We start from the raw sequence: 17,287 nt of genomic DNA on the forward strand, positions 1-17,287 counted from the left end.
ACCACATACATATTTAAACTATAAATACAAAAATAAAGGTTCCAATTTTTGTGACATTTTCTCCAGCGAAATCGATACTCGATAATGTGGAGATGTCATCATAGTATTTGCAAAAATGTATCAAAACATATTCCCTCTTTTTAAATTTTGCGAAAAAAAAAAAAAAAAAAAAAAAAAATTCACTACTTAAGCCCAGCTGAAATAGGTACAAAAAAAAAAAAAAAAATATATATATATATATATATATATATATATATATATAAATAAGTGAAAAAACAAAATTTACACCTTACAGGTTAACAATTTAGGACATTTTTTACCTGAACAGTCAGAAATTCTATTTCAGGAAAATTAAAAAAAAAGAGAAAGAAGCTGTAGGTCTTTTTGCAAGTATACTTCTCTACCCTAGCTTAAGCACATATATATACACGTAAATGTTCCTGCTCATGCATAAATACATATATGTAGGTGTATGCATATGTTTGCATATGTATTTATATACATATATGTATATATATATATATATATATATATATATATATATATATATATATATATATATATATATATATATATAAATACATATGTGCACGCTTCTTTTTACCCCATTTTGTTTGACGTAGACTGAGATAAAATTCAATCCCATTAGCAAACCGAACAATGGAAAACACTGCTGTGCATTTTCGGCTCCTGAAAATCAACCATGGTGCTGTTCGTAGACTTTTCAAAGAATTGAACTATTACGAGAAAGAGGAAAATGAACTCAGGGAAAAAGTTAACAATCTCAAGGTAGGGACTACTCTAGCATGCATTTACACATTGGTGGTGATGATGTGGGGGGAAGCAGATTTCTACCTTTACACAAAAGAAAAGGAAAAAACGGAAAAAACGGAAAAAACGGAAAAAACGGAAAAAACGGAAAAAGCGAAAAAAAAGAGAGAAAGGAAAAAGCGAAAAAAAAGAAAGGAAAAGAAACTTCATCCACTTTGTTTTACACACCTTTGTGTAACGCTCATAATCTTTTGATGGGTCATAACAAAAATATGCACATTCAGCCGCAGCAACAAATGCGTAAAAATATATTTTTCTATCCCATTACCACTCTCTACCCATTTGTCACCAAATGCATGTACATGTAACACTTCACCCCCTTCTGCAGAACCAAAATAAAACCGAAATGGAAATTGCAAGAGCAGAAGAAATTCTTCAAGAAACAGTACGAGTCGTACCACACATAAAAACATCCCTGCAAAGTAGTGTAAAGAAACTGTGTGAAATAATTCATGAACATTTCTCCCCAATACTCGAAATCAGTGATAAGAAGGTTCAGTTTTGTGCAAAATTTTCTGAAGAAAATTTAAAGCAAATCCTTTCTACACATTATGAAGAGTTTTGTAAAGAAGTAGAAGACTTGAACAACACATTAGCAAAAGTTCTTCTCCACATGAAGGAAGACGATCTCCCAACATGCAACCCTCTACACAGCAGAGACCCTCTTATACCGCACGAGGAATGCGTAGATATATAAAAGCGGAAAATGGTGGCAAGCACCACTCCATGAACTTGATTCATACGTGTTTATACACACATGTACAAACATGTACACACGTATTATATACATATTCCCACGTCATTATGATTAGTGGGGACTATTCATGATTCTCATTTTTTTTTTTTTTTTTCGTTTCATGACTCTCATTTTCCTTGACTGTATTTTCAATTGTTTATGTACACTTATTTAGAAGTCTTTCCTTTTTCTGTATTTTTTTAAAAAATGCAACCCTTAAACTTAACCACGCCATTCCAACAATAGCACATGCGCAAAACGAAAAAAAAAAAAAAAAAAAAAAAAAAAATCAAATAGAATGGAATAAAGTACAATGGAATGGAATAAAGTACAATGGAATGGAATAAAGTACAATAGAATGGAATAGAATAGAACTCCCAATTTTTTGCACACACTTGAGATTGAGACTACCTAGACTTGTTTCCCCATTGGGTAATTGGAACATAGATCCTACCTTCCTTATATTTATATAAAAGAGCAGTAACAATGCGTGAAAAAGTAGGGTGAATTTTCCATTGTGCATGTGTATGTTGAAGGTATCTGCTGCTGCAAATTCAATTTGGATTAACATGTACATATGTATATAACGAGTTTATCAGCCCTAGTGGTAAATTCGAAAAAATGCTAAAAATTAGAGGATTCCTTGTGCGTTTTCATCTCCCCAGATGGTGTTAATATCCAAAAAAAAAAAAAAAAAAAAAAAAAAAATTATAATCTCTGAGGGATGGTCTATCCTTTTCCCTCTTCACATTATCATAGAAATGTCCAAAGAAGTGATTTCCTTGTTGGCAAGAAGCAACATCCCTTTTGTTTCCATTCTTTGTTTCCATTCTTTGTTTCCATTCTTTGTTTCCATTCTTTGTTTCCATTCTTTGTTTCCATTCTTTGTTTCCATTCTTTGTTTGCTTTATTTTTTATTTCATTTTTCCTTTCTGCTGCATACACACACCCAGGCGTGCGAAGAGATTCTCATTGATACCACCGTAAATCGGCGCACATTGCAGCAGCGGCTTAGTGCACCCATTGAATTGCACCGAATGCTGACGGTTTCTCGCGCGAACTTCGTATAAGGCACACTTACACACTGTCCCCATTGGAATCGGTATCACCCAGACGCATTTATTCACATATATACACATATACATACGTGTAGAAGTGGAAATGCGCAAGTACAACGGAGCAGATGGACACTTACATGTAATCCACCTATCCTGTTTATCTAAAATATGCACATATACACTCGTCCTAGAAAAAGGTGACCGTTCATTTCTTCTCTTAAACGTACACTTCGGACACATTCATGCATTCATACATTTGTATGTATATATATATATATATATATATATATATATATATATATATATTTTATTCTTCCTCCTCTCCCTCTCCCCCCTCTTAATTTTCCCACACTTTTTAAGAAAGAAAAATGTTACAGTATAAACGTGTGTATGTATGTGCGTGCCTGTATGTATTTCTGTCTGTATGCTTGTATGTGTACATGATAAGCTTAATTTAATAAATTAAATGGACTTAACTAGGATCTCGCATGTTTAGTTCATTTTACTCCTCCGTCCATTGGATGATTTTTATTTCTCTTTCATGAGTTCATTTCACTTTTTTCGTTACACTTTTCATAGATTACTTTTTTTTTTTTTTTTTTTTTTTTTTTCTTTCCTTGCATGCCTCTTCATTACATGCACGAAAAGAATTTACGTCATTTTATTTGAACCCTGTAGACTTGTGTGTGCATAACTGGAAAAAACTACAAAAAAATTGCAAAGAAGTTAAAAGTCAAGTATTAGACGAAGGTTTATGGGCTAAGCCTTTGGGGAAAGAAAAAAAAAAAATAAATACACATATATATAAATACACAGGAAAACGAATGAACACTTAAATACTAGTCCTATCTCATACTGACAATCGACATGGTGATGAAAACAAACCACGCCGGATACTTTAGAATCCTAGGGAATGTTCGAGATTACCCCACGCGACCAGCATTTAGAATTGAGGAAGTTTCGCCCCTCTATGCCTGGATCAGCTCCCAATGGTTTGCACACACACAAACACACAGAATTTCTCACAGACAAGTGGACAAGTGCATTTCTCCACCTCAGCATATTTCCTCCACTTCTCCACCTCAGCATGTTTCCTCCATTCCCTGTTATTTTATTGGAGGGGAACACTCATCCCCGTTTTTTTTTGACGATACATGTTAAAGTGTATTGTGTCATTCCTCTTCACAGAAGCACCCTCCTTTTTTCATGCAACCGTTCTTCACACCCCAACTTCTGCACCATAGGGAAAGAAGCTTCAAACCATTTTGGTTCATCCAACTCGTACACGACAAGTACCTAGCGTCCACCATCGTCGTTATCTTCTACCTCATGATATGCAAGTATGGAGTCTCCTTTATGAAAAAGCGGGAAGAATTAAATTTAAGGAAAGTTATTATCACATGGAATTTGTCCCTTTTCCTATTCAATTTTATAGTAGTAATAAAACTTATACCTGTTTTATTGTATACAATTTTAAATTATACTTTTAATGGATTATTAATTATTCCTCCAATTTACACGTACGCTTTTGGAACTCCTGGTTTATGGGTATGTTTATTTATTATTTCAAAATACATTGAACTAATAGATACATTTTTTTTAATTTTAAGAAAAAAAAAAATTACCCTACTGCACTGGTTTCATCATGCCACAGTCTTACTATACACATGGGATACCTACTCTGCTGAAGTATCAGCAGGTTTTATATTTATAATTATAAATGCATTCGTTCATACTATTATGTATTTCTATTATTTTTTGGCCACTTTATATAATAAACCACTTACATGGAGTATTTTTGTAACGGTGCTACAGATTTTTCAAATGATCCTAGGAATAACTATAACATTATATTGCTTATATATAACTTACGCATATAAATTTAGCAACTATTGGGATTTGCGTTCTATTCGAAAACTCCAACACAAATTTACATTCGACCGAGGCCATTACATCAACAGAACCAACCTTGTCTGCGCCTCTCTCATGTATCTATCCTATATATTCTTGTTTGTGAAGTACTTCTGCGACAGGTACGTTCGTGCTGCACCAAATCAGGAGCAGAAGCAGGGACAGAAGCAGGAGCAGAAGCAGGGACAGAAGCAGGGACAGAAGCAGGAGCAGAAGCAGGAGTAGAAGCAGGAACAGAAGCAGGAACAGAAGCAGGAACAGAAGCAGGAACAGAAGCAGGAACAGAATTCAGAATGAGATCCCCATTTTGTTTACACATCCACTTTTCGAATTTACTGCCCATACTGTTATTCGTATTCACCCTACTAACTAATCACACGTCAATGAAACCATTTACAACGTTTTTTTTTTTTTTTTTTTTTTCAACTTTTAAAATTTTTTTACCTTTTGGAAAAATCCTTGAAAAAGGACATTACCTCTAAAATGGTTCCATTTCCGGTTCCGGTTCTGGTTCCATCTGAGGGAAAGATGGGACAGCTAGTTGAATTTTCTCCCATCCATCTTTCGCTTGTTCATGCTAATAACGAACCAACGTTTTGAAACAGTTTCTTCTTTCGCCATTTTCTGAACCCAATTCTTTGGTAGAAACTCATTTAACCCAGCGTTCCTGCCGCGCTGCTTCTTTAGCACTGCTTCTACAGGGACTAAATAAAATGAACTTTTGTTAAATCAGGGTTTACACTACAGGGAGAGAAGCTTTTCCTTTTTCCCTCAACCGTCCTCACGCATAGCAAAGATTTTCTTCATAAACGTACATCTATGATCTTGGAACTTATTGAACCTAGTTTCTCTCCCTCTCCCTGTCGCAGACTTGTCCTTTTGTATGATTGTCCCTGTGAAATTATGTGGAAAGATACAACCATGGGGTGGGTAACATTTAACTGGTGCATGCATGTTTCATGCCACACATCCACCACATACACGTGTACAGATAATCAGTGTTAAGAATATCGAATCGATTCTTCAGACCTTCTCCCTGAGAAATCACTAAGATGGAAATATGATGAAAAAGAAAAGAAGCATATGCTATGGTTTGATGGGGTAGCATGTGGTATGCGTTCCGTTTCATTTAAAGCTGAGGAGCATTCACCTCTAAACATTGAAAGCAATCAGTGACAATCAGTGACAATCAGTGACAACCAGTGACAATCAGTGACAATCAGTGACAATCAGTGACAATCAGTGACAACCAATTTGAGAACGCACGCAGAAGCTTCTCGCATGCGTTGAAAGCAGAGGGGTTCAATTTTTAAAAACGTGGAGAAGAAAAAGGGAGAGGCAAAGGAATAAACCCAAAGGGGTGTGTGTGTGTGTGTGGTGAGAGTTCATAGGTTGCATTACCGAAACAAACAGATACAAGTCTCTCTCATCATTTCAAAGGAAACATATTATTATTTCTATAAACATGAAATAGTCAACCAAAATGAGTTTTGAAAAAAAAAAAAAAAAAAAAAGTTTACTACAAATTGTTTACACTTCGCTCCTCGCACCCTTATAACAACCTACTTAAAATTTTTTTTTTTTTTTTTTTTTTGGTTTTGCAAATTATTTTACATCTATTATTTATAACCACTTCTCGCTAAACCATTGGAAAATATACACAAGATAGAAACTGTATATATGTATATACATCAAGTGCGCGCGCATGACTAGCGTTGGGAGAGGTAGAGATGTCAGATGAAGCGAACAAACCAGTGCCCTTAAAACACTTACGGGTAATGCATTTTCGTGCAAAATTTCTTATGTAGATATGCGTAACTCTGGAAGCTAAGGAAAGCAGAAATCATGGAAATGAGCTGACAAATCGGCAGGATGAAAAAACGAGAAAATGACGAACCCTGCAGCTTATAAGCTGAATAAATGCATCTATCAAGAAGAACCCATTGGGAACACTATCCCTTCGTTGAAGCAGCACCCAGATTTAGAAAATATAGCCAAACTTCTCAACCCCTGCCAAACTTCTCAACCCCTGCCAAACTTCTCAACCCCTGCCAAACTTCTCAACCCCTGCCAAACTTCTCAACCCTTGCCAAACTTCTCAACCCCTGCCAAACTTCTCAACCCTTAGCAAACTTCTCAACCCTTGGCAAACTTCTCAACCCTTAGCAAACTTCTCAACCCTTGGCATATAGCCTCATAAGGCATGATAGTACCAAATGATAGCACACCTCCGGCGAGTCAGGTGAACTCGGTTGTCATGACTTTGCGAGAAAACAAATCAGAATGGCTAATATATCCACAATCTAATTACGAATTTAACATTGATGAAAAGCTGAAAAATAAATTTATTTTAGATACTGAAAAATGTAAAAAGCGCATAAGTTCATATAATAAGAATGGAATTAGGAATTCAGCACTAGCCATAATATTATGTCATAGATATGACTATCCCCATTTACTACTTTTGCAAAATTTAGAAAATCAATCATACTACTTATTAAGTGGAAAATATAAATCTTGGGAAAAACCAAAGGAAGTTTTAAAAAAAAAATTACAAAAGTATGTTAACACAAATAAGGATATGCATTTTGCAACAACAACAAGCCAATTAAATGATGAACAAGATGAACGTGAAGAAACTATCGAAGTTGGAGAATTTTTAGGTGAATGGTGGAGAACTCAATTTAATTCTGTTTATCTACCATATCTACCTGCTCATATAACAAGGCCAAAAGAATATATACGATTGTATCAAGTTACTATAACATCTAAATGTATTTTTCATCTACCACCAGGATTCACACTTAAAGCATTACCACTTTTTGATCTCACCACTTGTGGAATTGCAATCGGTGGACTTACTAGTATACTTTCCAGATTTAAGTTGCACTGCATGGTGCAGGAAGAAGACCAGCAAGATGTGTAAACAAAGGAGGGCGAACAAAAAAATAAAATAAAATAAAAAATAAAAATAAAAAATAAAAAAAAAAAATAAAATAAAATAAAAAATAAAAATAAAAAATAAAAATAAAAAATAAAAAATAAAAAATAAAAAAATCCAATAGAATTGGATCATACCAGATGAAGAGGAAACAAATTAGAGAGCATGAGATATGAATGTGCATATAACACACACATCTTCCCTGTGTTTAACTTCTTACGTTTTTTTTTTTTTTTTTGGACAAGCCTTATATATATGACTCTTTTGCCGTACTATCAAAATGGTTATTTAGAAAAAAAAAAAAAAAAAAAAGTTGCAATGAAATTTGTATGATGCAATGAAATTTGTATGATGCAATGAAATTTGTATGATGCAATGAATCACTTCACTGATGAAGCGAACCCTAAACACAAGGCCACACTCCCTCCTTTGAGGAGCACCACATAGGTGGAAGACAAAATTGGAAACGTGAAAAAGAAAAAAAAAAAAAAAAAGAAGCTTCTGCTCGATGTTAACTTTGCAATCGTGTACTTTTGCATGTAAAGAACATTTTTCTCATACTTTATGATACCATTTGTAAGACTAAATCTTCAAAATTTGGACAGCCATTATGGTAACTTTTGAATGAGAGCAATCATTGTCATTTCCAAGACAAGTAGATGTAAATACAATGGATCTATTTGTAACGTGGATATCATTAGTGGCAACGAAAAGTTCATCCTTATCAAGTCCTACATTTTTTATGAAAGGAATTCCATTAACTTCAATAAAAACTTTCTGCTTACTTGACGAGCTTTTATTTCCAACTAGCACTTGAACAGAATAGACTCCATTTTCATGAGTTTGAAATTTCCAAAAGTTAGTTTGACAATCTAGTTCGGTAATACAATTTTGGCTAGCTGAGGCAGGGGGAAAGTCGATCCCACCAGAGTATATTCCATTTGATGAAAATGTATTTTTGTCATTGGGAAACGATTGAGGAGAAATAACAGGACTTAAGAAGCTTATCGGATTCTTCCATCCATATGCAAAATTTCCATAATTTGTAAACACTTTCCCTGAATCAACTAAAAATTTATTTGGAAAATAAGTATCATCATTTCGTTTAAAGACTATGGAATAGCTATTTGGTGTAGATTCTGTGTATGATGTGTTAATATTATTCTGTTTAATAAACTCACTCGAGAGGGAAAATGAAAAATTAGAAGTGGAACTCTTACTTAGCGACATGATATTGTTTTGTAAATTTCCTACATAATTTTCTTTTCCATCATTTATAAGAATTAAAAATTTACAATTTTGTTTCATCTTAATGTTGCACACACCTGCATGAACAGATGCTTTGCATATAGCTGAGTCGATAGAATAAAAATCGGACCCATAAACCATTTCTGCGTTTACATTATCTAAGCAATGATAATCACAGCTAGCTAAAAATTTGTCTCCTTTCAATAACGGCATTACATCTGGCACATTAGATAACGTACTGTTACATTGGGTAATTTCGATAGATGCATGATGATTTATATAATCTTCATCCAATAAATTACATGAATTTCCAATTAATTCAAAAGAACCACCAGTACTTTTCTTCTCATTTTCATACATATCTCTTATTTCAATTTTAACAGATGTAGTTATAACTGGGGATTCTAATCGAGTTGTATTCTGTTCCATATTAGATGTGTGCAAAATAGGAATGACAACCTCCTCCTCCTCATCATCAAAGCGAAGCAAAATTTCGGAAGGCCATGTTAGTATATCATCTCCAGGTTTGAATTTAAATTTATTAATATATACTGGTTTCTTGAAAAAAATTTCTATATATTCACCAATTGTTCCATTAGATGTTTTCCAGATATTGTATTTTTTATCTCTATGATATGTACTCAATCCAGCAATGCAATTAAATTCGGAAGAAATACTAGATGATTCTGTGCACTCTTTGAATACCTGGTTTTGTGGGTTAGATAAAATTCCTTCATCTCCATTACACACTGTTGGTAATATTTTTCTATTTTCTGAAAAAATCATAAATGGTATACCAACTAGTACATTAAATTTTAAAACCATTTTATTTTTTAAAGGAATAAATTTCAGTTTATATAATTTCTTTTCCTTTGTTAAATTGTGAGTTACTTCTATTTTATCATCTGTATCGTATGCTTTCCACATATTACTATCTTTGGATGGGTTCAATGGGAACATTTCCTTAGCAGGTGTAGCGATGTACAAATTAGAACCCGTATTTATAGATGCAGAAAAGTGATCAAATAGAGGATTTGAATCCGTTTTGAGTACATGTAATCCTATATACCTATTAGGAACATTTGTAAACACCCAATTCTTATCATTCTTAAATATTTGCTCATTTGTGTTCACTATTCCAATGTCAAAGAGGTCTGCATCTAATCTAGAAAATCTCACAGGTGGAATCACATTATCTCGGAAGAGATAATTACTCTGAATTGGCTGCTTCTCTATTCTGCTGGATTTCCAAAACAGTTGAAACGACGCAGAAGAAGCTGCGTTTCCAGACAGCGATGATTCACCACTTTCAAATTTCAAATGAGATGAATGAGACACTTCTAAAACAAATTTGTATTTATCACCTCCAACCAATTCAATCGGTTTGGACATCTTAACCACATAATTCGATTCGTCATTCAAATCAGCATATGTAATAGCCATTTTTCGAGATAAATTAAAAGAAGATGATTCGTTATTTGTCTGTTCTACTACATGCGAATGTTCATCTGTAGCGTCTTCTTTTTCATTTGATTGCACGAGACCATGAATCAAGATAGCTTTATTGTTTATAAATAAACGGAAGTAACAATTGGTTTTTGTTGTAAAAGTGTACGTGCCATTATGTGGAATCATTATGTAGCCTTCATAACGCATGGAATATCTATAGGGAGAAATATTTTCTGAAGGCCCTTTATTATTGTAAGTGAAATTAATTTCCTTTTCGAATCTCGTTTGAATTGGAAATCCCTCAAACAGAGAATTATTATAATAAGATACTTTGAGTCCATCGCTATGAGGCTCATTTTCATACCCATCTAAATTTTCACAATTTTCATCTGCTTCTTTGAATCCATCACTTTCTCTTTTTATTTCCACTTGTACCTTATCAATTATATTTTTTGTTGCATCTAAGTCTGTAGAATTTATTTCAATTTTTTTCACCGATTCTGCACTTTTGTGAAGCCACTGATTTATTTTTTCAATTCGAGAATTTACAACTTCATGCCTTTTTCCACAAACGGAATCAAATTTTTGCAACATGCTTTGTACACGACTATTCAAAACGTAAAGTCTATCCTTCAGACGATCTGCTTCTAGAGATTTCTCTTCAAAAACCCTCTTCGCGTGTAGTCTCAGTTTGTCGTAATTGATCCCATTGGTGCAGTAGTCCCAATCTCGGGAACCTTTCCCCAGCAGTTGCACCTCGACATAGCACCATTCTCTTCCTGTGAAGTGGTGTAAGAGAAATGTGAAGCGGCTAAGATGTGAAGCGGTTCATATGTAAAAGCGGCTAAGATGTGAAGCGGCTAAGATGTGAAGCGGATCAGATGTGAAGCAGCTCATATGTGAAGCAGCTCATATGTGAAGCAGCTCATATGTGAAGTGATTCGCAAGGATACGGTGTGACCCCACTACTGATCCAGCGTAAAACAAACCAGTAGTCCCATCTGGAGATGTGGCATTGGTACAATTTGTGTACGTTTGATCATCGTGCAGAAAAGCAGCAGCACATAGCCTGCCATCAAGTGTTTTTCTGTGTTGTTGTCTAAATTCCGTTATCCCTTCTAGTGAGGTTCTTGTTGCATCTTTTGAAAAGACTAAAAGGTTTTTAAGGATGAAACAAATCAATGTCAAATATGTGGCTTTTTTTTTCATTATGCCTTTTTGATGTTATACGGACTCTTCTTTTGAGATGTTTTCTTATGAACAAGTGCAGATAAGAGTTACCTTTGAACTTACCCGCTCATAATGCGAATTTGTACCAAAAAAAAAAAAAAAAAAAAAAAAATACGCGAAGTATACATTCATATACCTCTTGACACACAAATGTATTGTATAAAACAACCTTTTGATACTACTTCTCTACCACATAGAGTCTGGCATGTCTATTTTTCATGCAGTTATGAGAGTGCAAAAGAGTAGTAAAAAAAAAAAAAAAAAAAAAAAAAAAAAAAAAAAAAACAGTAAACACGCCAATCTCAGTTTTAGTACAATTTTTTTTGTAGACGTCTTTTTTTTTTCACACATGTAACAGTGTTGTGTAATTTATGTAAATCATTTAAAAAAAAAAAAAAAATTTTAAAAGGGAAAATAAAAATGTAAATAGAAAGACAAATTGGAGATGAACAAAGGGGTGAATGACATATCAGTATACATGGAAACATATCATTTCGAAAATTCGCATCATTTACTTTTCTGCTTTTTTGCCTTTTTTTTTCTTCTTTTTCTTTTTTCTTTTCTGTTTTGGTTTGCATCCTCTTTTGCAGGATTCGTGAGACGCTTAAATAGGCATCCGCATTAGTGCTTTTATTTTGTATTTTTCATTATATGTATATGTGTATATATATATATATATATATATATATTTTTTTTTTTTTTTTTTTTTTTTGCGTTATTGCAAAGGTTGTGTATCTACAGTCTACTCGTATCAGAAAAGTGAGAAGAAAAGCCAAGGTCAAAAAGCAATGAAAAAAAAAAAAAAAAAAAAATGCCCATCTTAGATATACCTTAATTCTAATTTTTTTTTTTTTTTAAAATAATCTACACACAACATCCTCTTAGGGAGACAAAGGGAGTGCAATCTCCTTCAACCATGTTTAAGTTCTGAAATGAAAGGTGTGTGATACAATGTCATATAGAAGCTATCCTTCTTGTGGATTTCTCGACATCGTGCTAGTTTACACGATAGTGCTGCAAATGACAACTGTGCTTTTCCCTATTGGTTTACCATTTTGCTTTATTTTCACCCTTCTTCCTTTCTACATTTCCATTTCTCCTTTGACACAAGAAGAGAGACGGTATGTGTGTGTGTGTGTGCTCCTCCCAACCACGTACCTTCATTTACACACGCTTAGATAAACATACATGCGTGTATATACCCCCACCCCCAACCCCTTTGAAATGGCACATTTTTTCTTTTTAGCTGAAATTCTCTTTCTTTAAAAATGATGTGTGTTATAAAGTTGGAGTTTCTTTCTACTTCTCCTCATGGTTTTAAAAATTCATCAAACATTTAAAAAAAAAAAAAAAAAAAAAAAAAAGGCTGCTGCAGAGAATGTGTGACATCGAAAAATAAAATATATGAGTATGTAGATGTAAAACATTTCGGATACATAGAATTTGCTTCATGGATTAGACAATATACATATACACACACAAACATAACTTCATAAGAAAACGTTGATTCTGATGATAGGTATAAAATAATGGGAAAAAATGAAAAAAAAAAAAAAAAAAAAAAAAAAAAGGATAAGCTTAATCAAGTTGCATATATCAATTGTAACACAATGGAGATGATTTCTTTTCTGCTTAAACGGAAATTGGTACAATAAGCACTTATATAATATGAGGAAAAAAAAAAAAAAAAAAAAAAAAAGTGGAATATACTAAGACTTAGGACGGACGAGACGAATAAGAATGAAACGAACACTATGGTGGGTGAAGAAATTACAAAATTTTTTTTAAAAGAAAATACTACACGAGAGGTGCAAAGAAACTGTAAGAAGAGGGGGGGGGGGGGCATATCCATGTTTTGGAGTGCGTTGTCATACAGATAGACACAATTCTATGAGGGTATGAATTTGGAATGTGTCAGAAAAGATGGATAAAACGGGCGTAGTCAAATTGGTGCAGCAAATTAGTGCAGCAAATTAGTGCAGCAAATCGGTGGCGCAAACTGGTGAAGCAGACGAATGAAACAAGGCGATCATAATAAAACTTCTGAATTTCGACAGTTCGCATTGTGCGAAATTTCTTCTCTCCAGCAGCAGCGTCCCAATATGGATGACAGATGAAACATGATATGACAGCATAATCAGAGGAGGGTCACCAGACGGGGATGATTTACTCTTGGGGAGAAGAAGAGTCTTGGTCGAAATTGAACACAGTTTTGACCTTGCCTTCGTCATAATATTTGGTTACTTCATAAGGCTTAAACTCTTCGTTCGGTTCTCCACATTCACATGGATCAATTCTGGTGACGAATGCATTTGACCATTCTGAATTTGCTTCTCCTCTTGTCCTTCGTCTAAACACATTTGGTGAAGTTTTAATTGGTATGCATTGAAAAGCACTGTTATATGCAAATAGAGCATTCGAAACTGCTACAACTCCTGGATCTATTCCTTGCACTGGTGTGTCTGGGGTATATTGGTCGCCATCTACAAAAATTAATGGATTGTTTTTCAGCTCTTGTCCATTTATACTTATTGTCATCATGTTGTTGCATGGATTAGCTGTATACTGGTTTGCGTCAAGTCCACCGCTCATACTGTTCATACCGATCATGCCGTTCATGCCATTATCACAATTGACATTGTTCATCATGCTAATGTTGTGTAAAGATGGACTTCCATGGGTATAGGCATTCGCATTCATCGCATCAACTTCAAAAATGTTATCCTGTGACATTGCCATTTTTAAAATTTTGCTATCATACGCTGTTTCGTGTAAATCTGGTACTACTCTCGTGGTGCAAGAGAAATGTTTCTTCGAGGCAACGTAATTCTGGGCGAAAATGATACTTTTACAACCAAGAAAATTTGCTTCTGTTGCGTTTCCCTTTTTTTCAAAAATGTATCTTTTGGGAATTGAAGAGGAAAGCATCTAACGTGGGAGAGAAGAGAAGTAGGGTGCAAATAGTGTGGTGTAACAGGGCACGCAATTAAGAATTGCGAGAATGAACACGGCGGTTTCTGAGTGTTTAATGCGTGACGAAAAAGAAAATAAATAAACAAATAAATACACAAATAAATAAATAATTAAATATAATAAAAAAAATAAAATAAAACAAATAAACGGTAGAACAAGAAGAGCAAATTGAAAATGAAAAACGAAGCGAGAAAACGAAAGTCAAATTTTCAAAATGTACAACTATAAGTAAAATAGGTACTGTTGTACCACAGGTGAAAAATTAAGAACGACAGGGAAACAATAAAAAAAAAAAAAAAAAAAAAAAAAAAAAAAAAGAAAAAAAAAAAATAAAAAAAAAAAAAAAAAAAAAAAAAAAAAAAAAAAAAAAAAAAGAAAAAAAAAAAAAAAAAAAAAAAAAAAAAAATAAAACAAAAAAACGGTAAAAAAAAAAGAGCAAAATGAAAAAGAAAAAAGAAGCGAGAAAACGAAAGTCAAATTTTCAAAATGTACAACTATAAAAAAAAAAGGTACTGTTGTACCACAGGTAAAAAAAAAAAAAGAAAGGGAAAAAAAAAAAAAAAAAAAAAAAAAAAAAAAAATGCACACGGGAAAGCGAATAATTAAGGGAGTAAAAAAAAAAAAAAAAAAAAAAAAAAAAAAAGGGGGAGAATCAAAATAAAATAAAATTAAATAAATAATGAAATAATATTAAAAAAAATAAATAAAATAAAAAAAAAAAATAAGGAAAAAATGTTTAACAATATGATGTGCCATGTGGTGTAACAGAAAAGTGTGTAAACAACAAAAATTTAGGCAATCAAATAAAAAAAAAAAAAAAAAAAAAAAAAAAAAAAAATAGCTAGTACAGTTTAGCAGTATGCATAAAATTACGGGTGTTATGTGTGTGCATGTGAACATGTTACTTTTTTCTTACAACATTAGTCATGTAATTTTATCCTATTTTATTCTATTCTATTTTATTCTACTTTATTTTATTCTATTTTGTGCTATTCTATTTATCCTATTTTATCCTATTTTATCCTATTTTATCCTATTTTACTCTATTTTTTTCCTCTTTTATTATACTTTTTTCTGTCTTCTAATTTGTGTAGACTTGTTTAGTAAGTATAAAAAAAAAAAAAAAAAAGAAAACAGAACAAAATAGAAACATTAAGCAATGATGCAAAAAAATATATATATATATATATGTATAAGATAAAAGTCAAGATAAAAAAAAAAAAAAATCCTGAATTTCCTGACAAATATATATTTTTATTTTTGAGCGAGCTTTGAAAATGTATTATCAAAAAAAAAAAAAAAAAAAAAAAAAAAATTTGGCTGTTTGTAATATCTTAAAAAAGTAGGTGCAAGCTTCTCGAGCCAGGAAAGCACTACTACGAATAAGCAAAATAAAATAAAATAAAACAAGAATAAGGGATGGAGGAAGAAGAAGAAGGGTGTGCGTTTCTGATATACATATATGCTTATAAAATGATAATCATAGTGTTCACTTTTTAAAAATACTTACACGGTCGTATCTACACCCACATAAGCTTTCATATGCGCGTATACCCACTTACAACAACATGAAATGAAATTCTAGCTTTTCATATTTAATTGTAAGAATGATTAGACCGTTTGACAATTTGTTTGAGGAACCACACAATTTGTTACTCAAATGGGGATATCACAATATATTCCTGTGTGGTGAGTAATATTGAATAAGAAATTGAAACAAGTGGTAAAAAAAAAAAAAAAAATGTCTGTATGGAAAACAAAAAATCACACAAAACAGGAAATGTACGAAATTATTAGTTCTTACTAAAACACAGACCTTCACCAATTATGTATATAACTGAAATTGTACCTCGCTATGTTCATACTCTGGTTATGAAATTGTAAATATGATGACATATAAAGCAGGGAAGTTGGTTTAAATTTTATACGTAAGATAAATATTTTATAAAAGGAAAAAAAAAAAAAAAAAAAAAAAAAAAACTTCTCTTCTTTCAACTTTTACCAGTATGATGTAGAAGATTTTTCAATTTTTTGGTAAACATAAATCATGAAAAAAAAAATTATGAACGGGTCAGGTAAAAATATCGAATGAGTTACAAACCCTTGTGTGTACACACTTGGATTATATATTCCAACATTTAAGAAATTAATTTTATGTGTACATAAATGTTCAATAAAAATAAGACACAAAAATTGAGGGAGACCGAGCAGAAGATGAGTGTGCCACTACATGATTACGAAACTTTGGTGATGGACATCTTGATGGAGTTTTTTTTTTTTTTTTTTTTACATGCGCATAGACAATGTCATGCTTCGCGTTCGTGTGAGGTATACACTTGTTCGTTTTTCCGCTTTTCCTCTTTTCCATTTCTTTTAGCATCCTTGCATTTTTTTTTTTTTTTTTTAAGTTTCTCGCGATAAATAAGTTGCACTTTGTACAAATACTCCTAAGTATGTGTACATGTGTGCGCGACATTGCTAATTCTCTACAACAGGATTTTTGTGAATTAACCCCTTTGGGACAAAAGGGATGACATGGCTCCTTCATCCATGACCATCCGTCCCACTCGTTTATTTCCACATTCCAATTTTTTAAAAACAGTGAAAAGGACGAGCAAAATTGAACACTAGAAAAATTGAACGCTAACAAAATTGAACACTATGACAAAATTGAACGCTAACAAAATTGAACGCTAACAAAATTGAACGCTAACAAAATTGAACGCTAACAAAATTGAACGCTAACAAAATTGAACACTAGCAAAATTGAACGCTAACAAAATTGAACGCTAACAAAATTGAACGCTAACAAAATTGAACGCTAACAAAATTGAACGCTAACAAAATTGAACGCTAACAAAATTGAACGCTAACAAAATTGAACACTAGCAAAATTGAACGCTAACAAAA

The 17,287-nt window shown here is 32.8% G+C and overlaps 5 protein-coding genes across 5 annotated transcripts; 3 read left to right on the forward strand and 2 right to left on the reverse strand.

Annotated features, from left to right (window-relative positions):
- Positions 1-660: 660 nt before the first annotated feature.
- On the forward strand, positions 661-1,528 carry PGO_020550 (tubulin-specific chaperone a; the record flags this gene model as incomplete). The annotated part of the gene is made up of 2 exons (XM_028685873.1): positions 661-789; positions 1,160-1,528. The coding sequence occupies 2 exons, from the start codon at positions 661-663 to the stop codon at positions 1,526-1,528; spliced, it is 498 nt and encodes a 165-aa protein (XP_028541674.1).
- Positions 1,529-3,492: 1,964 nt separating this feature from the next.
- PGO_020560 (elongation of very long chain fatty acids protein 3) lies at positions 3,493-4,761 on the forward strand (the record flags this gene model as incomplete). The annotated part of the gene is made up of 2 exons (XM_028685874.1): positions 3,493-3,617; positions 3,870-4,761. 2 exons carry the CDS (start codon positions 3,493-3,495, stop codon positions 4,759-4,761), a joined length of 1,017 nt encoding a protein of 338 aa, XP_028541675.1.
- A 1,978-nt stretch (positions 4,762-6,739) lies between these two features.
- PGO_020570 (mRNA cleavage factor-like protein) lies at positions 6,740-7,462 on the forward strand (the record flags this gene model as incomplete). The annotated part of the gene is made up of 1 exon (XM_028685875.1): positions 6,740-7,462. The coding sequence occupies one exon, from the start codon at positions 6,740-6,742 to the stop codon at positions 7,460-7,462; it is 723 nt and encodes a 240-aa protein (XP_028541676.1).
- A 597-nt stretch (positions 7,463-8,059) lies between these two features.
- PGO_020580 (LCCL domain-containing protein) lies at positions 8,060-11,383 on the reverse strand (the record flags this gene model as incomplete). The annotated part of the gene is made up of 2 exons (XM_028685876.1): positions 8,060-10,953; positions 11,164-11,383. The coding sequence occupies 2 exons, from the start codon at positions 11,381-11,383 to the stop codon at positions 8,060-8,062; spliced, it is 3,114 nt and encodes a 1,037-aa protein (XP_028541677.1).
- Positions 11,384-13,570: 2,187 nt separating this feature from the next.
- PGO_020590 (hypothetical protein, conserved) lies at positions 13,571-14,332 on the reverse strand (the record flags this gene model as incomplete). Its single annotated transcript, XM_028685877.1, has 1 exon — positions 13,571-14,332. The coding sequence occupies one exon, from the start codon at positions 14,330-14,332 to the stop codon at positions 13,571-13,573; it is 762 nt and encodes a 253-aa protein (XP_028541678.1).
- Between the last annotated feature and the right edge of the window lie 2,955 nt (positions 14,333-17,287).

This window comes from Plasmodium gonderi (genome assembly GCF_002157705.1).
Source record: "Plasmodium gonderi DNA, contig: Chr02, whole genome shotgun sequence".
Classification (NCBI taxonomy): Eukaryota; Apicomplexa; class Aconoidasida; order Haemosporida; family Plasmodiidae; genus Plasmodium; species Plasmodium gonderi.